This window comes from Coloeus monedula (assembly GCF_965178545.1).
Source record: "Coloeus monedula genome assembly, chromosome: 9".
Lineage (NCBI taxonomy): Eukaryota > Metazoa > Chordata > Aves > Passeriformes > Corvidae > Coloeus > Coloeus monedula.
The window spans coordinates 7,461,159-7,486,060 of record NC_138789.1 but is presented as its reverse complement, the minus strand read 5'-3'; the positions used below and the strand labels follow the sequence as shown (position 1 = coordinate 7,486,060).

At 41.5% G+C, this 24,902-nt stretch overlaps 1 protein-coding gene across 2 annotated transcripts in view; it reads right to left on the bottom strand.

Annotated features, from left to right (window-relative positions):
* MTA1 (metastasis associated 1) overlaps positions 1–24,660 on the bottom strand; it is a 61,065-nt gene extending 36,405 nt beyond the window's left edge. For both annotated transcript variants that reach the window (XM_082287313.1, XM_082287314.1), the window contains exons 1-8: positions 24,571–24,660; positions 16,981–17,107; positions 16,749–16,812; positions 11,365–11,482; positions 9,663–9,765; positions 7,560–7,659; positions 5,923–6,111; positions 4,745–4,819 (exon numbers count right to left, since the gene is read on the bottom strand). In XM_082287313.1, the coding sequence (XP_082143439.1) occupies positions 4,745–4,819; positions 5,923–6,111; positions 7,560–7,659; positions 9,663–9,765; positions 11,365–11,482; positions 16,749–16,812; positions 16,981–17,102 (771 nt within the window). In that variant the 5' untranslated portion in view covers positions 17,103–17,107; positions 24,571–24,660. The remainder of the gene's footprint in view (positions 1–4,744; positions 4,820–5,922; positions 6,112–7,559; positions 7,660–9,662; positions 9,766–11,364; positions 11,483–16,748; positions 16,813–16,980; positions 17,108–24,570) is intronic.
* Positions 24,661–24,902: the final 242 nt, after the last annotated feature.

Here is a 24,902-nt window from a genome sequence, read left to right as displayed (position 1 = left end):
GAATTTGGAATGTATCACCTTAATTTTCTTCAAGACAACTCTGAAGGGGTGTTACTGACAGGACAGCTCTTGGGATCACTGCGGACATTCAGGAGCCTGCACTAAACCACCAATTCTGTGTTGACACTGTAGTAGAATTAGTCCTTCTAGCAGCTCTGTTCTTGGAGGGTCATTCCTTCTCAAGATGACTGAACTCCTACTTATGCTGGTAATATTCAAAACCACGGTATAGCTAAAGCCAAATAAAAATTACTGGATACGAGATCCAAGTGCATGCTCCAAAAGAAGTCAATTTGCACACATCTCCATCTTGGTGTCCTAATCACATGACAATGCAGCAGGAAGTGCTGCACTGAGCCTTTTGATCTTAGGTACACCAAGCATGAGTACAAATTACTGTTCAGTTCTCAGAACAGGCTGTCTGTTGAAGGCAACTTAAAATGTCCCTTCCTCAATGGCAAGAAACAGGTAGATTCTAATTCAGGATTATGGCAGTGTTTTCTTATGCCAAGAAAACGTCAAGGGAAATATAGGAGGATGTAAACAGCTCCCAACTAACTGCTGCTTCTTCATCCAATTAGTTGGTGGCAAAAATCTTCATTGCTGTGTTTTGTAACTCACAGAAATATAGACAATTTAAATGCACTTTTAATGTTCATTCAGACAAACATTTTACAAGAATAAGTAAGTTATTAATACTTCTATTAAACCCTCTAACATACAGACGTGGAATACAATTTAATCATCTTCTTGGAAAGAGGGAAGTGCGTTGCAGTGGGGATACTGCAACATACATATATCAAACCAGGAGTCCTGTGGAAAGGAAATATATATGGACAGACAGATTCTTGGTAGCTGTTTCAGAGATGTTTATCTCCCCAGCCGCACGGCCGGGGCTCTGCCCAGGAACCCTCACAGTCCGGGCTGAGGGTCCCTGCCCGCGCAGGGAACACAAACCAACCAATGGGAACGAGGCTGAGCAGGGGCAGGGAAACCCCGTGTCTGTGCCCTCAGGGCCCCTCTGCCAGGGCTGCACGGCGGGGGAGGGACCCCAACACCTCACCCGTTTTATTTTAATAAAAGGAGAATGAAAACAACTGGATAAACATAACAAGACAGTTTCAAAACAAAACAAGCCACCCTCCTGAGTCTTTAAATGTCCAAACAGATTCTGTGGAACATCTTAGGGCTGACAGAAGGGAGACAGAACTCTCTGAGCATGCTTTGTGGGGAAACTGAGGCAGGAGAGAGTTTAACTTCTTCCCTCCCCCTTTTCATCCCCCACTTGGCATTGGAAAGGGATTTTTGGGGAAACAATTGGCAAAGGTATGGTTTTGTGGGGGAAACCATGGATGAAAAAACGGATTGGGAATACACTGGGGGTAATAGGACATAGGGTAAAAGGGAAAGGTGGGATTAGGAAAGGGAGACTGTAGGGGGAGCTTACAATGGAGATACTGTCTAACATGACTACGATTTTTTGCATATATACTGCCTTTTACAGGAACACCATCAGGCCCAGTGACCTGCGATGCTTGTAACCCTTTTCTACCTTGTATAATTTTGAATTCCACCACCTCTCCATCTCCCAAACTTGGGATGCATTTTTCAGGGTTATTCTTTTTAATAGCAGTTCTATGCACAAATATGTCTTGCTGGTTGTCACATCTCATTATAAAACCATAATTTTGTTTAACATTATACCATTTTACTATTCCTAAAATCTTAGCTGCGATGGTATTTTTCTTTTTCTGAGTGGCTGCTGTTTTCTGTCTTGCTGCGTCTTTGCTCTCTCTTTCGGTCACTCCCGTGTTGGAATTGTCGGAGCTGCTGGTGCCTGCTCGCTCTTCCCGGGGTCACGTTCGGGGCTGCACGGGCCGGGTCGGGCCGCGCCGCTCAGTTCTCCGTGCGTCGCCTCCTCTGGTCGCAGCTTCGCTGCCGATGCCAGGCGCTGCACCCACGTCTCGGCCGGGCCCCCGAGCGACGACCCCCCCGTGCCCTGCTCCAGCGCGCGTCTCGGCCGGGCGCGGCTCCGTTCCACCTCCATCGCCGCCAGCCGCCGCCCAAGCGTGGCCCCTCTTGGCCGGGCGTTCCCGGGGCTCGCCCCACCACGCGCTGTGCTGGGCCGGGCGGGCACCGCCGGGTCCCACCGCGCCTCGCTCCGCCACCGACACTGCGGCTCGCGCCGCTCCATCCACGTGCGGGAGTTGCCTCGCTGCTGCTCGCAGAGCGCTCGGTGCACATGGCCGGGGCCGCACAATCCCTGAGGCTGGCTTCCCTTCACCAGGACACAGCTGACACTGCTCAACAGTCTCGGTAATTAAATAATATTCACGAAAATATTCTTCCATCAGCATATATTTTGACTCCAATATTAACTGTGTCCAAACGGTTTTCCAAAAGCCCTTGGTAAGAATTAAATCCCAAGAAACATAGAAAAAGTTCTTAAACAACCATGCCAGGAAGTGTTTCAGTTCTTTGAGTTTGAATCAAGCTAAAATTTACAAATCGTTGTTCAAGAATCATTTTAAGTTTAAGATAAATGTCCATATGCGGCCCTGAAAACCAAGAGTCTTCCCACGGTTCCTCCATAGTTTAGATATGGAATAGCAAAACAAAACCAAGAGGAGGAATCCAAAGTTTCCAGGGTTTATTCACACAAATCGGTCGCTTAGGGATCGGGGATCGTTCTGCTCACAACTCTCCACCATTATGTTGCAGTGGGGATACTGCAACACGCATATATCAAACCAGGAGTCCCGTGGAAAGGAAATATATATGGACAGACAGATTCTTGGTAGCTGTTTCAGAGATGTTTATCTCCCCAGCCGCACGGCCGGGGCTCTGCCCAGGAACCCTCACAGTCCGGGCTGAGGGTCCCTGCCCGCGCAGGGAACACAAACCAACCCATGGGAACGAGGCTGAGCAGGGGCAGGGAAACCCCGTGCCTGTGCCCTCAGGGCCCCTCTGCCAGGGCTGCACGGCAGGGGAGGGACCCCAACAGAAGTGGAAGTGCAACAACTTGAGATACACTTTGCACATCCTTACTTGCGATACTTTCAATATCTTATGCACAAAAATGCTGTCAGCCTCAGAACCATTCTGTGGTATTAGATTAAGGGAAGAGTCTACATAGAACAAACACTATGAAGAAACAGATGGAAAAAGTGGCAAAGGATGTACTCTGTCAAAGACTTTACACTCATCAAGTAAAATATAAATGTAATATACCATTATTTGAACTACAACTTCCTATGCTTTCTCTTTGTGGTTACATATAGATAGTTCTCTCAAGCTTTTTATAAATGTTTCATGGTATTATTCGCTTGTACAAGCTGGGAATCTGAGATGAGGTCTTCAGCTCAGTTCAGACCTATTTGATGTAATTATCTCTGCACTGCAACTTCTACCTGTTCAGCTTAAACTGTCTCCTTAGTGCAGAGTGTCTAACTGGAAGTTTTCCCCAAATCCCACTCCCTGGTAAACTCCTGGGCAGCACATGTAAGGTACAGCATAACCATGAGAGAAAACCCAGTGCACAGGAATAGAACAAACCATAAGGTTTGTTGTGTTTTTTAATTGCTGCAAGAACAAATAATCAAAGTCTTCACATAACTATCTCCTCTGCAATTTTGCCTATGTAAAAAACCTTAGGAAAATGGAGAAAGCAATGGGGAAGGAAAAGCCATGAGCATTATTCTTCCCCACCATGTCAGCTTCCATCACCATCATACATTCCTACCACCCATTTCCTTACTGGAAGGAAAAGTTTCAGTCAAAGAATGAACTTGGAGAAATAGTGGAATAGGGATGCCACCAATATTTTTATTGAAAGTAAAACATAACTGATGCAAAAAAGAGTTTCATTTGTCGTGAGGGTGCAAAGAAAATGGTAAAAATCACATTACAGCACATGCCAAACACTGGTCAGTGCCTCAGGCGTCTAGTCTTTTCCCCAGGCTGAATTTCCAAGGAACCAAGTTAAGGCAGGACATTTTCACAATTCCACTTTTTCTAATACTTCAAATAGATGCTTCAGCTTAGGACGGATAATTATAATGAAAAATCCATTCTATATTTCTCCCTTCTTTTACTTAGTTTTTCTGTTAAATACTGTAGGTAGTTTTCAGCAACTGATACTCTGCAAGACTTTGTGTGCTGCTTGCATTGTGTTTGCTTTACTTCAGGGACCAACCAGCCATCGTATTTAAACAGAGATAAAAATGATTGTAAACACTACTCCAAGTTGATTCTCAAGTATAACGAGTCTGGGAATTTGAGCCAGTGACACTTCCCAGATAAACGCTTCACTCACAGAGCTTACATGGGGCAGCCTCGTGCATCTGCCATCCAAGTCATGGGCAGTAGTGGTGGGGAATCAGCGTGGGGGCCCCTTGTACAGCAACTGCACCCCCAGAAAGTCACTGAAGTTAACGCTGACCTTGAACTCCACAATCAGAAAGTAACTGCACTGCCTTCCTTCCTTTGCTGAATTCCAAACCAGACATTAGAAAGCTCCAAGCAAACAGGGTAGCAGCAAACATGAAAAGAATGCACTCTTGCCAATGCTGTTTGTATCTACAGAAGGGCTGATGAGTTTAGTGACAAGAGATTGTTCTGATCATAACAGAATGCTATTGGAAAGGCTGAACCCCAAGAGGGAGAATAGACGAACAAAGCTTGGTTTCACAGGCAAGAAAAACAACTTCTGTTGGAATGAAAGAGGTAATTCTGACTCTCTTACCTGCTGAACGTATCTGTCTGTAGTTTTCCACATATAGTAATATTCTATAATGCTTGTTAAGGACTTCCATGGGAGCTGGGGACACAAAGGAAAAGCAGCATTTATTGAAGGAAGCTGGCACACAGTCTCACTGAAATTCACAGGATTCTTCTGACTGACGGTTTGCAGCAGAGTTTTGCAACTACTAACCCTCCTCAAAAAAAAAGTCTGAATCTACAAAGGGGATTGGATGCACAGGGGATCCATATTAAATTAAATGGCCTTTCAAAAAACCCTGAGCTTTCAGTGTAAAAGTGGAACAGGCTACAGGTAAATCTTCATGCTGCACTGGCTCCACAGCAAACCATTCAAGAGAGGCACAATGTGGAAGGGAGCCCACAGGCTCAGACTCTCTGCTTAAACAGGAGAGACTCAAGCAAGAGTCACAACTACAGTATCACAGTTCTGATATGCTTGGCTTCAATGGAGCTGGCCCATTAAAAAAAGAAAAAACCAAACCAAAACAAACTGCTAACAGAACTGTGCCCTGCCAGCTCTGTTCTCCGCATGAGAAACAGGAGGATTTCAGCAGGACCACAGAGTGTTGCTGTTTCCAAGTCCCTCTATAAGATTAGAGCACAGGACAAACAACACTGAAACTACTTGTTTTGTTCCAGAGGACTTGAACAGCAACGCAGTGAAACTTGGCTCTCCTTACAGCACTCCATTCAATCTGCAGGCTGAGCACCGAGGGTGGAGCTTTGGCCAAACTACAGGACACTTCCCTTGGATGCCCAGAATTCCTTCTGAAAAGGCCCTTTCTGAAACCACACTGTAAAGGTTACTACATTTTCATGTTTCAGAAGGCCCAATACTTATTCTCCTTCAAACACAAATTAATCTAGAGCAGCTCAGCTGTCACAACACTTTTGTATGTCCTCCCTCAGCCGTAGTGGAACAGATGATTGTAAATTAACGTTTCTAAAGGAAAAGCGATCATCTGTGATTTGAAATTCTGACTGTACACCAGGCTGTCACCAGTATGAGGTCTGCCGTTCCCCACTTTACAGCAAGACGCATGCTCCAGTTCAAAGCTCCCTTGTTCGACATGATGAAAAACACAGTTTAGACAAGCTGCAAGCCAGCTCTGTCACCAATCAGAGCCAGTTGCCACAGGGGCCCCCGTTTTATATACTCACAAAATCTTGCTGAATGTCAGTGAAATCTTTTCCGTATTTTTCTAGTGCTTCCTCGAAGAGGTTTGCCTCTGAAGCAGACCACTCCTCCATCTCATCTCTGCACAGGACCGGCCCACCTTGTGGCACAAGCGCGGAGATTGCCTTGGAAATGTCATAGACATTTTTGTGCAAAGTGTCCATAGCATGGAACTACGGGGTGGGAAAGGAGAAAGAGAAATGTAAGGACAAGTATCTGGGGGGGAAAATGTTTAACAGTGAAGCAGCAATGACAAATTCTGCACTGAGATTTGAAGGTGCAGTATTCTATACCTAACACAGTCAGTAAAAACTTGTTCCAACCTCACACTGTAGCTGTCAGTGTACAAACCTAACACTCACTAATAGTGAGGTTTGTGGAACACAAGCCCTTGTGTATCAGTAATTCCTATCAGCTCCTCACCAGCACCACCACTGCATCACTACTGGTAAAAGAATGCACAGGACAGACACACTCCCCCCAGGACTGAGTTACCATCCACAGATGGGGCAAGGAGATAGAGGTACAAGGGCATTTCCTCACAGACATAGCCATGCACTGTGTCAAATAATCCACAAAAATTTCATATATGAAAAACAAGAGCAGCAACACATGTATACATCCCCCCCAAAGGGCAGAAACCTCAAAAAAAGATTCAAGTTAAGTCACACATCACAGCTGAGTAGGAAAAAGAATGACTCTCAGGGACAATTACTCCTCAGAAAGCCGAGCCATGGCTGTCTGCAACTTGTGATTTACAAGGGCTGAGAACACACTGCAAGGAAGAAATTGCTGTTAGTAAATGAAAGCTTGGCTTTATTTCCCCATTTCTGCAGTTTTAATCAGGATGTTATTTGTCTTTCATCATACCAGTTCTGTGCACGAGAATAATTAACCTACACTGTTCTACACTAGAATTTGTTCTACAGATAACGTAAATATTTGTTTACATTATTCCAGTTACGAGGTGAGGCTTTTTTAACAGTTCTCTGAAGACTTCATAAATTTTATTCAAATTTTCATTAAACTTTCTGTAGCATAAAAGTTCAAGTTTTTTCCCTTTCCTCTATCTACTCAGCAACATTCATGATTATAAAAACTTAACAATATCACTACTCCTCAGGTACTCTAAACTGGAGCTCATCAAGAGAACAACATCAACTGACACTTCTTATCTGACCACAAGCTTTTCCCCCAGACATCCTTGGTCAATCTCACCAAAGGATGCCAGTGAGTCTGGTGTTGGGGAAGTGATGAGGAATGGCTTTCTGGCACTGTAACATTACAGACAGGCAGACAATAATTTGCATTCTTCTCAAGAGAGCTACTGAGCCCATGCAAGGGATGGGCTGTCAAGCACGTCATCAGAATATTTTAATAAAACTAAGCAAAAAACCCAAAAAATTATCTCATAGTATTATCCATGATGGATCGTAAGAGGCACAAGGCCAGAAAAAGTTCCTTCATCTGTAACTAAAGGATTCCTTTCCAAAGACAGGGTCTGCTTCACAGCAAGCCACAATTACAATCCATCTGCCCCTCTCTCTTTGCCAACTGTTAATGCTGAGGTGAGTATTTTGCATCTCTCACAAACTTAAGGTCCTCTAAAAAAAAATCTTACCAGTGTGATGTCCCTGGAGGCTGCTGCAGCACTCATGTGCAAACTTGGCTGTCTGACAGAACTACTGCAATCCAGGGCTCGGGCAAACGTACCAACAGACCTGAAAGAAATTAAACACAGCATTAACTTTGCATGCAAACCCAGCATAAATATAAACACCCAGCCAACACTTTCTGAGATGAGCAGACTCCATTTCCCAGTTACAAGATTATATGATTTGGCATTCATTCTGAGCCAGAGACCGCTCTCTCCAAATGTGGTTTGTTATTATGAACACTTTACTTAGTTCATATGACTGAAGAGGCTTGGAATGGGAGAGGAAACAGAGAAAGACTCAAGGGTCACCAACACGGAGTTCTGAGCTAGTCTCTTATCCCTTATCTCCCAAGAGATTTGAGCTGCAACAGGAACAGAGCACAAGGAAGCTTTATGAATGACAATAGTCTGTTCCACAGTGGCAAGAGCAGTGCTGCACTGTCCACAGGTACAGACACAGATGCCAAGACAAGACACAAAAAATGCACCAATGCAAGCATTTTTCTAAAAGTTTCAGAAAAATCAAAACCAGTGTTTTAGAACTTAACATTGTATAATATATATCATAAAGCCTGCATAACAGCAATTTTCAAATACTTCACAACTCATCATTTCTGCATCTGAGACCACAATCCCCATGTTCTTCATCTTATTCCTAAAGAAATTAGTTGGAGAAACCTGTAACAAACATTGGTTCTCGAAATTCCTACTCCCCTGCCTGCTTGCTACACCACATGGGTGAAATACTTGTGCTCCTGCAGAGTGAACTGGAGCTGAACTCCTCTGAGCAACTACAACAAAAACAGGTGGGTTGGGTTTTGCCCCTTCCACTTGGATCACTTCCCCAAACTTGTTGAGAGCACTGAAGAACACACTAGTGCCAAGCAGTGCAGGAGTAGGAAAGGTAAATGTTTAAGCAGTAGTTGCCATCAAACATCTAATTTTGGCCAAAATCCAAACCTGCCTCCCCCGTCCAAGTGTCTGTGGCGATTCACACTTCGCCCTCTTCCCAGCCGCCCAGACACTATCCCCATCCCTGCCTCACAACTCCCCCGTGCCCAGCTTTAGCTGAACTGATACTTGTGTGTGTGTGTGTACTAATTATAAACTGTAATGCTTTGCTGATTCTGAACAGAAGCAATTCTTGTACTCATCTTTGCAGTGATTCTCGTTATAGCCGCACCTTGCGGCGGCTGGATTGGCAAACCCAGTGGGCAGCACTGAACTGCCAGAAAGAACCACTAAAACCAGCTCTGCCACCAGAAGCCTACACAAGGTGGAAACTCCCATCACAAAGCAACTCCATAGTCACTACAAACCAACCCACATGAAAAACCAAGTGGGGGGAAGGGAAAAGAAAAAAAACAGCAGACAGAATCAGAGTTCATCCATAAAGGTACCACCTAAAACACACAGAATTTGGAGAGTTACCTGTTTATTTTTCCCCCAAATTATTCAGTCACCAATTGCTATGAGAGCCTAAAATTCAATACAAGCTTCTGTTTACATAAATGCATACCAATGAATTAGTTTGAGAACCTTTTAAAAAGAGAAATTTGATCACCAAAGATTGCTTTGGGCTTAAATAAAAACATCATCAGTACAGATTTGCAGGGGTTTATTTTATTGTGCTTACCTTTTGGAATCTAGGTATTAGAAAGCATCCTCACTCCATCATCACAAGCATTTACCAGAATTTTTAGCAAACCATTAAATATCACTGGTCTTGAAAAAGGCAGTTAACGAACAGAGCTAAGAACTGCCAAGAATTTATTTCAGTAAGTCTTCTGCATGCTGACCAAAGTATTTGAAAAACCCCACCAATTACAGGATCACTTTTACATGCAACTTGCTTTGCTTTTATGAAACTCAGCTGTAAATCTGAGCAGCTGTTCCTGAAGTCATGCTATTCCCAGGAAGGCATGTAAAATACCCCTCATTTCAAAATGGAGCAAGTGAATCAAGCAACCAAAACCAGCATTCATGCTAATAAAACAAAAAGAATGTAAAGTGCTTGGAAAAGTTACTAACATTTACTTCTTCAAAGGAGAGGTAAAATACTCTTACCGTGCTACCACCAGGAACTGGTCTATCTGCTTGTCTACTAGTGGGTTAAAGGCTTCCCAAACTTTTGTTTCAAGTTTTGACTGATCTCTTCCATCATCCTCACCTGGTTGAAAAACAAATCAGAAATATTTAGTATGGCTCTTTTAAAATAAAAGTACTTTCTAGATACTTTTTTTATCTCACAATAATGTCACTGTTAGCCCATCTCAGTTACTCTGCCTGACAGGCCACTGTGAAAATTTCACTCACTTATTTGTATGTGACAATTTTAACTTGACAGACACAGCGACACGGCTCATCAGAAATGGGCAATCAGATTTTCACAAACTGGTGTCAAAGGATATGTCATGGGAAACAGAGTACACCTTTCTCCGAACTAGACAGTTTCTTTTCAGTTTCTTTCCCCAGCCCGTCTGTCTTCCTCCTTTATCTTGTGGCAGTTCCAGGAAAACCGACACACTCCGAGCTGCTCTGAGCAGGCAAAGAGTAGGTGGTTCAACCCTGTCAGCTGCTTTCTAGGGGGAAATCATGGCATCAGACACTCTTTATTTTCCTGGGTCTAGACAAATCAGAATACCCTGGTAAAATACAGGAGCTAGTGAGACTGTCTTCTTCTTTCTGCTTCCTTTAAAACATCTGGCAATTATCCTTCTCTGAAGCCCCATGTTGGCCCACTGAGGGAACAGGATGCCTTTCAGATTAGTTCATCCTCGCTTAGGAGACTTGCCCAGCTGTTGAATAAATACCAGTTTCACAGACAAATTAAACGACAGTCCTGACCCATTTTTCTGCCTGTTTTAACATGAGACTAACAGTGTCAGCAGAGCTTCTAAGCAAAGAGAGAAGCAACTCATTGCTTCCACACCTTGGCCCATCCAGATTGGATACGGTCTTTCCAACACAGGTCACAACCCTCTCCCTCTTAGGAGAATTTATGGATAGACCTTTCCCTCTGCATTACACAGGGCTCAGGAAAGAACAATTAGATGCCAACACTCCCCATCCCTCCCAGTTTTTCCACTCACTTTTGGATCTGTAAGGTAGTGCAGAGACAAATCTAAAGTTACCAACTAACTGATAAATATTACTGGTTCCTGCTACTTCTCCCTCGTTCTCAGGCCAGTGTCCTCATGGTCCCACTGCTTCATGACACTGTGGGGAGAGGCTGAAGTCTCAACACACACTCCACGCCAGCAAATTCTTCCTCCTGCTTATTCTGCAGGTGAGAAGTCTAGGCTGGCAGCCAGCACTGGGATGGGGAGAGGGCTCCAGGGAAAAGGCACCCGGGAATAATGGGCAAATTGATGAGGGAAGACTGCATTTAATTGGCAGTAATTTGGGAGGGGCTCTTATAGGGAAGTGAGGCTTGATTAAAAACACAAAAGGCTTCACAGATGTGATGGAAATTTTTATTTCCCATGGAAACTCTGAAATCTCATAATAAAAAGAGTGCAAGCTCTGAGAGAGCCCATTAATTCAATTTATTTCAACAACTTCTATGATTTGGATGAATGCCCATTTAAAGACCCGTTTGCAAGAGAACTAATTGCCTTCAGTGGGCAACAGCCTCAACAAATCCAACCATCATTGTACACATGGCCTGGCAGTGGAAACCACCTCCCACACCTAGGCAGGCCTCACACAGAGAAGTGGCCACATTCAACGTGAACTTTTGACAATTTAAATAAATTACAGAAATTACCCTCTTTTAGTAAGTCTGTTATATCTGCCTGGTATCTGTTTCCAACTCGAATCTCTCCTTTATCAGCGAGCAGGGTCTTTTGTTGAGGATCATACACTAGTGAATAAAAGAAGAAATCCTAAAAATAAAATGAGCAAAAAGGTAAACAGTGTTATTAGCTTTTACTTTCAGCGTTGCAACCATGCTACCAAGTTTCTACAGTTTAAGTGAGGTTTTACTACCTACATATAGATTTTAAAATTGGGTGAACAAAAAATTAATGAACCATCAGTTTTAAGACCCCATTTAAGTGCTGCCACTTTCTTCCACATTCCAAGTGTTAGCTCTCAACAGCAACCTCTCTCTTAACATATAGCCTCTCAAACTGAAGTAAACAAAGCTCCTCTCACACAGTCAAGGCTCAGAAGGGCCAGGAGACAATTTTTAGTCACATCAGCTGTTTCAGAACACGAAATTGCCATATCCCATACAACTGCCATAGTCCAAATCAGCAGGATTAGACGCCAGTGGCCTATCCACACAGAAATACCAATACAAATTGAAGCATTACTTCAGAGTGTTACAGCCAGATCAGTGCAACTCCACAGAGACATGAAGCCCTAGACAAGCCCTGTGGCCTCTGCTGAGCTTGCTCCAGTCTGTCAATGTCTCTCTCATGCTGGAAGGCCCAAAGCTGGACACAAACCTGCACAAGTGGTCTCACAAGTGATGAAGTGCCGGGATGAATCCCTTCCCTCCATCTGCTGGCTACACTCCTGGTAAACAGACCAGGATGTACTCAGCCTTCCTTGTCACAGGGATGCACTGCTGACCAACTTCTTGCCTGCCACCATCTAAGCTTAAATCACCATGTTTCTTTCTGCTTGTTATTAGGAGAAGGGCAGCAGATTTTGCAGCAGCAGTAATTATCTGCAGGTGGCAATCCATTAATTTGTTGCTTTTGTTCAAGTAGATGAGGAAAAGGCTAAAATAGCTGCTTGGCTTCTGCTACCTGGGTGTGTAAAATTAAAGCAAGAAGGCATTCCAGAATGGGAATGTTCTGCCACGGCAGAGAAAGAAAACAGCCAAAATTTTAACTACTTAAAACTGCACAGTTTAAGTAATTAAACTTTTCTGCATGGGTAAGTACTTAGCTATAGCTGTTGAGTGACACACTAGAGGCTAGGTATGTTCCATCAAAGTATAGCGTGCAGTACTGGGTAGGATTAGAGCTCTGGTAGAACATGGAATAACAGACCTTTTGTAACCTCTGTCCACAGCAACATGGTCACCAGGAAAGAGAATTGTGTCTGAACAGAAACAGGATGTGCAGTGTGCCATTTTCCACATCTCAAGTTTCTGGCTCATTTTCCCTTTCCCCTTATTTCTGCAGCACTAGCAGGCACCCTGTTCAAATACATCTCATTTCATGCTCACCTCATTTTTCCCTTTCCCTATATTTGTATGTGTCAACAGCATGCAACAAAAATTAGGACAAAACCAGCATGAGTTTCAAGCCCTGTTCAGCTTTATGAAGAGGTGGCAAAGGAAAAGAGAGTCTCCCAATCTGTCATACAAAGCCCCAGAAAAAGAAGAATTGCTATGAGTTTCCACAGTAACATGGCAAAAATTCTGGAAGAGAACTGAACTTCAACTGGAAGCGTTGTCTGTAGTTGGGTTTGGGGTCAGACGATTTGATTGCATCCTAAGCAAACGATACTTCTGAAAAAATTCCTACTCCCACAGGCACCAGGGTCAAGTTACATCAACCTACGGGCAGAAGGCAGCTTCAGAGTAGATGAACACTCATTTATATTACATGTATGTAAAGAAATCTGGGTCTCCTGCTCCCTGACACACTCAAAGCTCAAGATACAGCAATATTTTGAGAATGTATCATTGTGGAAATAAAATGTAGGAAAAGCTTTTGTCTCACAGGCTTCCACGTTATAAATACAGTGTTTAATTTGTTCCAGCTCCAGAATACCTGACTGCAGGACAAAGTATATGCAGTGCAACATTAATGCTTTTCAGGCACGTTGCCCAGCAAAAATGCAACGCTGTAGTGTAACAACACAGCGGGCCCCAAAGAAGAACAATTCCACAGGCAATTTCTTTAGTCCTTCTTGGCCAGGGAAAGTCATACATTGTGGAGAGGGTTTCTCATCTGAGTGTTAGATGCCCTATTGCTTTTATTTTATTGGTTATCACTATAAATTTTCTCTACAAAATCGCTGTTAGTCTCAGGTCATCCATTTATGTCTTGTCCAGTTTTGTCTCAAATCAATCAGACTGAACAAAAGAATGAAAAGCCTCTCGTCTCTTCTCCCCACCCAGAGCCTCCTCAAGAGAGGAAAGATGGAAGTCTGCAGGCCCAAGTGTGAATACGACAGAGACTGCAACTCCTAGAGGTAATTCAATACCACTACCATCTTCCCTCATAGATGAGATTCATTCTTGCAGACTGAGTAGGACTGCTGAAAACACTAATAAATGTCAGCTTAATGCCAATGCAAACTAAGAAACAAACCAGATCCTTGTGTACTCTAAAGCATGTGTGAACTCCTGACCACCACTATGTGATGAGAACAATTTTTCACAAGGGTCTCACAAGAGTGATGCTCACAACAAAACAACACTGCTCTTCAAAATCCTCCACGCTCATCTGTGCTGTCAAAACTGTGTATGCTGGGTTTGCAGCAGTCAAGAAAGAGAAGGGTTTTCTCTGTTCATTTCAGACCCCAGAAAACACCCAACGTGCTCAGAAAAAATGAACATGACCTGCCAAGAGTTAAAATCGAATCATGACTTTCTGCTTCTCTCAACTGTTAGACAGACACATATGCTCAGAGCTTCCCTATCCAAGCCCCTAAGCTACCTACAGCTATAGCCAAGAACCAAAGTCACCAAGAAAATGGAAAAAGAAAACAGGCTCAGAGTAAAAGTACACTACAGAAATAATGGTTACTTCATTGCAGCCTGCAATCTTACTTTCTTGTATTTTATATATTTTAACTAGAGAACATTTTATTTTTAGGGCGGTACCAAAAGGAACAGATATGCCAGACATCTGCTCAGCAGGCAAATTCACACATGCCTCTGGATATATCCAGGAAGAGCAGTAAAATAGAAGGTATATATAAAATAGTTTCCTGCAGAACAGGGAAATCTAGTGCTTTTGCCATAATTGGCTATGCCCTTCTCTTGATCTCCACGGGAATTAAGTGTCTATAGAAAACTCAGGTTTTCCAGTAGCTTTTTTTTCTCTCTTTCCTCCTATTCCTCACTCCTGCTACAAAAACCCAATTTTACCAGGCACAGTAAAAAAGTCAGTGCTGGTCCCCTTCAGCCTGCTTTCCAAATGCAACAAGGCAATCTTCCTGAGGAAGATGACAGAGAAGAGTGTGGAGGAAGAGAACAGAGATAACAAAAATGTAATTTTGCTATGCTTACTATCTCCCTAAAAATTTCTGTCTGGACGTTTAACCTGCTTCAAGGCAGACAGCCTTGGGCTGAAAGCCTACTTTTACTGGTCATAACATTTAGAAAATCAAATACCAGATTCCCTAGAACTGCTTAGGCTTTATTGACAGAAGCCACGCAAGAAAAAAAAGAAACAACCCTGAAACAATCTGAAAGCAAAGGATGGATTAAGAACAGGAGGCATGGGGAAAGAAGAAACAGTTCAAAACAATACCATCCAGTGTTAGGAACCCATTGGGCAACAACTATCTCCTTTTCTTAATCTCTTTACCCTCCACCCAAGCACATTTGTATTCCTGAGCTTTTAATTTCTTTACCATCTGTCCAAGTTAGTTTGCACCACAGCAAAATGCCACACTAAGTGACAGGACACATTCAGGGAACTCTCTCATTCTGTGAAACTTCTTACGTGCCTGCTCCGTTTTAAAAATAACCCTCATCACTCATCTTGCATTTTGAAAGTTCAAAAGGATGGAAAAAAAATTCCCTGTTTGTGCCTACATCTGCAACTGAGCATTGCAGGTTCAGAGGAAGGCATGTCCCTTCGGTCTCAGCACACCTACCTGTAACACCAGTGATAATGAAAACATGTTGGGAGCAACTGAGTACAAATACTGCTTAAGAGCTGGGTACTAGAAAATCTGAAATAATTTCAGTTTGATTAACTTTTGCTTTCAAACTGGCATATCCTGGGCTGCTAACTGGTTACAAGCACTGCTGAATGCCACGTCCCTTGTTTGATGCTCTGCCATTTGGCAGCCTTCAGCAGACCCGACATTTTTTGGTTTCACATTCCAAAGAGAAACTCAACTATTTAATCCCTGTGCTTTGTTTAAAACTCTCTTAAACTAAAGTATCAGATTAAAACTAATCTTATGCTTAAATAAATACTGAAGAAAGCTACAAAAGCATTTAAAAAGAAAGCCCAGCTATGAGAGAGACTACAGTATGCTTCTTGCAAAAAATGGCCTGTTTTCGCCTTTCTTAAGGGCCAGTAATGGCAATCGCCCTACTGGTTTTAATTACAGATTTCCTCTCTTGTATAACATTTTAATGTTTTCAAATGCAAATTGTTTGCTTGCGGATGTGTTCAAATAATATCATCCCAAATTCTTTGCTAATCTCCACAGTAAATCTCTCACAGATTGTCAGATTCCAAGATTGTCTAACCCAGCCAGCAGCCAGAGGTCTAGCCACAATTAAAGGTATACAAATACAACTTTAAAAAAATACAATAGTAATTTTTTTAAATCACAAAATATCTAAAAAAGTAAAACTCAGTATTTATTTTCTGAATGGTGATTAAGCGTGCAAGACAATTCAGTTTCAAGTGTTTGGTTTGAGATACCTTTAAAGAGACAGACTGGGTAAATTTCTGTCAGATGTCACCTGACAAGCAGATTTTCAAGGATTTAAGTGTCTGTGGTGGCATATGAAGGACTCCAGATAAGTACTTTGAACAGTGAACTCAAAGAACAGGGAACTAAGCGCCTCAAAAATCTGAGGCAAGATCAAGCTTAAAGCATATTAGCATAAATCTGTGTGATTTCAGAATAAAGCAAATATAGAGAACCACAGCTTGCTGGCTTGCTCCCTCCGCTGCAGTTACTGCATCTCCCAGGGCATCAGCCTCCAGGTTTGAACTCTCAGCCCTGCCACACTGATGAGCAAGTTGGGTTCTCTTTACAGAAGGAGAGGCAGCTCGGTGCCACATAGGGATGTAAACACAAGATCTGGCCCCATGGTCCACAGAGTCTTATGCACAATGAAAATTGTACAGAGCCTAGAGCTCCCCACTGTCGATGTCCAGTACATGTAGAAATGAAAAAACTACCCTCTTAGAAAACTTGCAAAACGGGACCAAACCTAAATTGCGCCAGAATAAACTGTTCAAGCTTTACAATGCACAAAATGGTTCCTACCTCCCGTTCCAGATACGATTTAAGGGATTCTGTCTCATTTAACAGAGTAACGCTGCATTTGCCTCTAAAAAAAGAGAAACATGTCTTATGAAAAAAACATCTTAAATGCTCGTGTGATTCACAAGATGGTATTACTCAAGCTGTACACAGAACTTGATCTTACATTGAAGAGTACTTGAAAAATAACAATGCTATGTGATTTTTGAATAAAATGGAAGAGGACAGTCATTACCTAATGTGTGTGGCTGGCAGAGATTCCAGCTGTCGTGAGAGAAACAACTCACGATGTCGTAGCTGATGCTTCTGTTTCTCTGGTAAATCAACCATTTCTGGATTTTCCATCTCCTCTTCCATTTCCCCTAGTCATAAAGAGACAAAATTGATCACGAACAGGTAAAGTATTGACTTTGAGCAAGTCAGAATGACTTGTTCCAAAACCTTTGCTAAATAATAAACATTAATCAGATCAAATGTAACATTTCAGCCAATTGAATAATTACATAATTAGTACAGGTCCTTGAAATTATGCCTGTGAAGAACTGTATTTATTCACCACCACAATCAAATCATCCCAGGCACACACAGGTCACACCAAGCTGAAAGTCACACAAATCTGCCACCAATACAGAAGTTCTGGAGAGAGGGAGCTGCTTTTGGAGACCATCAGTGCAAGAGATTCATCAGGTAGAAGCTGACACACGATGAGTGAGGTAGCCAAAGTAAAGCCTTTCCTCTTTGCCAGGCATCAGTTATCATCTTAAACCCTGCTCCTCTTTCAGGATGTCATACTTCAACAAGCCCATCCCAGCTTCAACAGCTTCTGCAGAGAATGCCCACTGGAAAGGGCAGTTCATTTAATTAGTGTTATTTTGTACTCTCCTCACCCCAACCGCAGCCAGTAGATCCCAGCCACAAGATTAACTGGAATGTAACCAAGTGCCTGAGGCCACTCTGCCATCTGCCCTACCCTACCCACACCACACACACCAACTGCAACACTCCTGCATTTCAGCAGTCAGGATCCCCAGCTCTGCCTTGGAGCTATCCAATCTCCGTGCAGCCAGTTCTCAAACATACGCCGAAGTAAACACATGAAATCACACCCACGCTGATACACAACTGATCCCAAACATCTCCAAGCATCTTTCTTTTAAGAAATAAATTGTATGTTTTGTGTTCATCAACAAGTATCCTGCCAGTTATGCCAGTTAAAGATGTAAAAGGCAAAATTCTCAACGAAAAAAACTCCAAAGATCCTCCATGATGAATGACTGAGAAAGAAGAGATCAGACTTTTCCTTCTCTAAGAAATTAGTGCAGTTACTTGTACTTTGCAAAACCACAGAAAGTTTCCCAGACTGTAGTAGAATGAGCTGTAAAGTCTCATGCATGAATTGTAAAACTCTAATTTTACAGCATTATTATTCTCAAAGAGCAGACTTATGCCTGCAGCTTCAACAGTTGTTGCCAAAAAACATTTCTAGTGAGAAACACATACAGGCGGAGTTATGATTTATATACCCTTAAGATAGTTAACTAAAATCCCCATAGTTTTCCCCAAAACCAAAGCAAACAGAAAGGAGTGATCTCCATTTTATGAAACACTAAAATTGCGTTTAGTTTTAAATAGGCCACCATTATGCCAAAGGCGGTGACAAAAAATTATGTACCCTTCAGGTTCCCCACAATTTATCACCGTTTTACTGCCCTGAAAAAAAGACCTGCAGTTTATTTGCCCGTCAGGTAGGCTGCTCCAACAAGGAAGGGAAAAAAGAGCAGCATAATTAAACCAGACTGCAACATACAATAGCTGCTACACCACATGAACTGTTAACTGTACAGCAGCATGCACTTAGATTTTAATATTTTCCTGGGAACCAGAACACCAAATTTACATTTGCTGCACAGTTTCATGGGTCTGCAATTTATTTACTGAAGTGGATTCTGTTTTAGTTGAAAATTAATACTGTGACTGCTATCCTACACTGTAAATATAGCAGCAGCAATCCACAAACAAGTCAGCAAGTTCCAAGCTCATTTGCGTGAAAACTCAAGGATGCACAAATGAAAAGGGAATTCATGCCTGCACTTACAGCAGCTTTTGGAAATGACAGTAGTGCACTGTGTAATGCAGGGAAAAGACTACACAGAGAAACATAAAATACTTAGTATCTCCAGTATATTTGATAGCCTACAGCTTTTAGAAATTACATTTTTCTAAAAAGTATGTCAACCCCTTTGTGACAATCAAATCTACAGACAAAATGAAACCACCCAGCACAACCAAACTAATCCCAGGGACTGCATCTCTTCAGGTAGGCTCGCCTTCCAAGTAGTATTTTATTTAGGTGTCTAGCTTTTGTAATAAAATACAGAAGGTGGAGAGCACACATTTTCTTATGGCAGCTCTGCTATGAACAGCCTTTCAAAACCAAAAAGCACAATAACATTTCTTCTCAAAAACAGACAGACATTTCTACACGTAACAAACAACACCCCCACACACAGCAGTAAAACTGTCATAGCACCCCCAGACAGAGGTAGGAACATTCCAAGAAATAACAAGCAAACAAATCTATATAAGCATTGTTCCTCCTTTTTCACAGCCATGACTTAGCACTGAAAACAACAGATGTGACAAATGCATTTGGAACCAAGGGAAGGAGAGAAGAGTGGACTGGACCCAGGACAGGAACCTCTCTCCCTCACTGTGGCCAAAGCAGGCAAAAGCTGCTTGGACAAAAACTAACCAGTAGCACCTCGAACCCCACTAAGACCTCACCACCTCACACAGACAGCACAGGCTAAAGTCAGACTGTGAACCGCAACAGGGGCTGTCCCAGCCCCAGCCCAAGTCTGTCTGACATATCTGCATTTCACCTTCCTACAGCTCACCCACTCACACTCTAACTGAAGCAGACTCCACCCTCAAGAATGGTGGTCGTAGTCTTAAAAAAATAGAAACATGTATTTATAAAATATCCAAGAAATCTTTTTCAGAAAGATTTGCCTGCATTTTTTACAGTACTGTGGAATAAGTGGTATGGGAATACAGGAGGTGCAGTACATTGGGACTTCAGTGCTCTCATTAAGCCTTATTTCAAAATTAATCTCTCTGCTTGATAGATGTGCTTGTGCAGATTTGAAACTAAACATTTAATCTTAATACAAACAGTAATATATCAGCTATGCAGCAGTAGCCAGTGGAATGCTGTAAGAAGCATATTAGATTAAGTATTATTTGATATTTAATGGCAGAATCATTAATAGCACATTAACAAAGCCTGAAGATGACTTATACTGGGAACAAGAGATAGGCAGATTAGGCACAAACAGCAAGACTTGTGTGAAAGCTAACATATATGGGGAAAATAATTAGAAAGAGTAAACTTTGAGTTGGCAGAAGAAACCCAAGAGGCAGTAATTGTAATTTAAAATGACTGGGTGTGTGAGATGTGAAATTAAACATCAATATTTGCTAGACACTAGAAAGAATAGCAATTTGCTATAGATCAGATTGGGCTCTCCAGAGCATCAAAAGCAGAAAGCACCAGCCCTTTCTCTGCATTATGGATGTCATACAAGTAGCGACATGACAGAATTCAGAAATGCACAAAGGTAAACAAGACACAGAAATTAGGTTTAGAGAGCACCCAAGGTTTACCAGCTTGGGAAACAGTCTGCAGTAACAGAAGAACTAGTTAGCATGGTTACAACTAACAAAATACTGTAAATAATAAAGAAAAAGAGTGGGGCCAAATCATTGGGAAACACAGGAAAAACAGTGCTAGTGACCTGCACAACAGCTCCTTCAGAAGCAAAGGAAGCTGCAACTCTGGCTGCTTTAACAGCTTAACTAAGGACCCTGGAGGAAAATTCTAGAAATGCTGCATTTGAACAAATTAAAATACACCACCAGGTTCCTTCTTCCAGGTTCAGTTTCAAATGGTTTGTATGAAGCTGTAGCCTTACTCATTTTTTCTCTATCAAAAACCAGATATTGACTTGTAGCTGTAGAAAATATGGAGAAAGTTTAAACAGATAGGAATCCTTATACCTTGACACTTCAGAAGGAGTTTACTACATTATCAAGACATCCCACTAGGATCCCTGCCACAAATTTCTGGTGGTCATCTTTTGCAGCCATGGCCACTATTACAGGTAGCAAGCAGACACTATTTTGGACACTTCTATCTTCCCTCACTGCACCACTCTCAAAGAGAAAAAACCACAGTTCCTGCCTCTCAGCAACAACTGAGCCAAGGTGTCATTACTGGATATATGAATTGGACTCCTCTTAAATCTGCATGAGGGGTACTGGGAGAAAATAGAGAAGGGGAATAAAATGGAAGAAAAAAAAAGAGCTAATTTGTGAAGCTATTGTCAAACTTCATTTAGATTGGTGTTATTTAAAATGTAAAAAAAATTCTCAATAAATTCCCTACCTGTTTAGGCACACAGGTATCATGCAACCATTTATTTTCAGAAGCTTTGGCACTTCCAGAACCAAGCTGCCATGCGTGCCTGGCACCCAGAGAGCACCTGCTGAAAACCAACCATAAAACTGCCAATCCAGCCAGCACTAACTGGTCAGTTCTCCAACCAGTACCAACTCACTGATGGAAATATTTAATTATTAAAAACTGTGTAAGACATTTTATGAAGAAAATACATAGTGACAGCATCCAACAATAGGTTGAAGAGTCAAGTATCTTTCCCATTTCTCTTCCATCGAGTCCTGTCTGCAATCTTGTTTTCAAAGTCTCTGAGCAAGAACTTAAAATAGTGTCTTACTGGTGAAGCAAGTTCATTTCGTAAACAGTTGGAAAAATTCCCTGGAATAATTTGTGAGGTGATTAAAGAGGCTTATGAATAAAAAGCACTAACAATGTATGGAAGACATCATAAGGCTGAAAGATTTATAGGACAGCCCAGACAAGCTTTACATCATATGACAAAAATACTGAGATCACAGATCAAATCCAAGAAACAGGTTACATACATCAGGTACTAATTTATAGTCACCAAGTACAGAATAAGGTGCTTCCAACACATTTCTCTGTATACAGACTTATGAGAAAAGACAACATTTCAGACTTGCCTGTTTCAGATAACTGATGGATCATCCAAGCTAACGTGGCTTTTTTTTTTTAACTTCAAAACATTAATTTCACAATTACATCTTTTTCCTTCCTTTATTGGAAGAGTAAAAAAAAATAAAATATCCATACAAATTTTCCATTCATGTCCTGGCTGTATCACCCCATTACTTAGCTCTCTCACTGCACTGATCTCAACAGTGGGTCTGAAATAAAGGCATCTTAAACAGAAGACTGTGTGAATCCAGAAATGTCTGCAGTCAGAAAGCTCCATTAATCAGCTGAACAAAGGCAGTTAAAAGATCAGTGATGCAGATACGTACATCTACTGCAAATGCATCAAAATGAGGCAACAGGAGACTTTATGGAAATGAACTCAAAGTCAGTGACAGTGTGGAATATCTGAACTAGAATCTTAACATCTACAGAATTTGATTTTGTTATATCATGCAGGGTGTTGATTTTTTTTTTCAGAGTAAAGAAATAATGGCTGTCCAAAAAGCTTAATTTTTCTCTCTTCTCCCTTCTTATGAGGAACGGAAACCACAGAGCAGCACATCCATCTAAATAAATGGAAGTCATTCAGTAGCAATTTTATTCTGCACCAGAAAGAAACATAGTGGAGAAAAATGCTAGTTACTAATGAAATTTACCCTAAGAGGCAGACTCAGTTGTCTCTGGTAGCTCTATTAATAGGGTTGTGCTATACAAGAATTTTCCCATCTTTCAAACAACACATATGAACAATGAATTATTTGTTTGCATTAAAAAAAACCACTTAGATTTCTTATCACAAAGAGAAATCAGCATTTGCAGGTTCAAAAAGCATTTATGTGGGTTCAAATATTTTTCATTTTCAGTCTCAGATGTGTGTTTCTGTGAATCCTTCCCACCTGCTTCCTTTACTAAACCTAGTGAAGTGAGACACAGATGAAGGAATCGATAGTCACGTTGCTTATGGTGAAGCTCCTATTAAGCTTCAGGATTCTCAGATAAAATGAATACTGCTGCACTGAAGAGATCTCAGAAAAGCTTTGCCTGCCACCACAATTCTGTAACACAGCCAACTCTCCTCTCAATGCCACATGACCTCTTTTTTCAAGGTATGGTTGCAATGGAGGATTATTTGGATAGACTCCAACCTACACCAGAAAATACTCAAATTTATCAATAAGGGACTAGTTTTGCTGCATCCTTCCCCCAGTGGCATTAAGGCAGAGAACACAGCAAGCCATTATATTCATTGCTAAAATGCAGTATCTGATTTAATCAATCCCCAGATCACTCTATTGATACACACACCAAGAAGCACATTAAAAGACAGTGATGCTTGCCAGCTAAATCATAGTTCTGACATGCCCATATCTGATTGCTTCTCTCTCATTTATGGATGTGCCCTGAATTACAAGGATTCATGAGGCTGTCCATGCTTTTTGTTACATTTTAAGCAATCTGAACAGCTACATCACACACACTCCATTGTTTACAAGAGAAAAACAGTTTAGTTACTCCACTTGCTTAGTTTTTTTTCCTCCCTTTCAATGTGTCTGTTTTGGTAACTGTTCTGTTAGTACTGTGTCCATCACCTTGCAAGGATGGGACAAGAAGGATGTTGAACTGGCAGAAGAAGGTGTAATAAACCTAAATCTAATCCTCACTGGCAATTGGAATGGAGTCAAACAGGCTGAAAACACCTCAGATAAAGTGCCCAATGCCATGTAATAGGTTGCTCTACTTTAATACTGTTGCTGTAATTGAAATGAAATGGTAACACCAAATTTTTGTTTGCAAATAAGCTTCCACCTCTACTCAGCCAGGTGTTTCAGATGCCTCTGATTGCCCTGGGAGAGGAGCACATGCCAACACAAGCTGACATATTCTGTAAAATAATAGTAATAATGAAGAAAAAAATCAAGGAATCAGTTATACAATGCATACACACAAGGGAGACTGATGTAAGGTAGCATGAGCAACCCGCTGCATTTTATGATAGTTTAGGTTCATGCTTTTATTTAATCAGAACATAACTACAATACTCAGAAAAAGTTCTAATTTTCAAGTCTCCCCTCAGCATACACATTTCTTTTCCCAACAAAAGGGATTTAAGTGTTTAAAATAGTGATAGGAGATTCTCAAACTCTCTGTTTTCAAAGTGTATTTATTGAGCATGTTCAGACAAAAGCTGTGTCACTACAAGAAATATTATTAATATTGAAATTTAAAGAGAAATCCTGTTAGTCAGGTTTCAAGCTGGCCATGTTTCAAGTTGCTTTCCCATAATCAGTTTATTTGATTCACTCAAATAATGTTTGAGGGGTTTTTTTAATATACAAACCAAATAATTAATGAGAAGTAATATTAGACAGGGAGAATACTTTCTCTCACCCCAAAAATTAAAAAATACATTTTTGTGGAGCAAATAAGATGTCTTTACTCAGCCCTAACTGAAAACTTCTATCTTGTCCCCACCATAATCAAACCATACACAAACAAGGTATTAAAAGCGTTAGGGAAAGGGGAAAATTTAAAAAAAATTAAATAAAAAAGAGGGTCAGGTAGAAAGACAGAGAAAAGTCAGCCAAACAAGTAATGCAAATTGCTAAAGATGACTACAGAAAAGACCACATTTAAGAATAGCAATACTGATAGTTGAAATATCAAAGTCATACCCAAGTCTGACAATTTTGTGCAGAAGCAATTTCATTTGAACACAAAGCAGCTTACTTGCATGTTTGTCTGCCAATACAATGAGTGTGCTTGAGATGTCTCTTCTCCTGTAGAAACACACCACCTTCGCTTCCACATTTCCATTGGCAGTCTGAAACAGGGAACAAAAGGAAAAACCGACCACTAATCAAGAGCAGAACTGTACACTCTGAACTAGGAACTTCATCAATTATTTGGAATTTTGCACAAGAGCTACACAGAGTCTACTTTTAGCACCTCCAGCTGCACCCATTATCTAACACACAAACTCCAGCACGATCCATTCCAGGGCAGGGAAATTCCAGGTAGTTTGGCCTGCCCTCCTAATTGTACCTGAGGAACCACCTTTT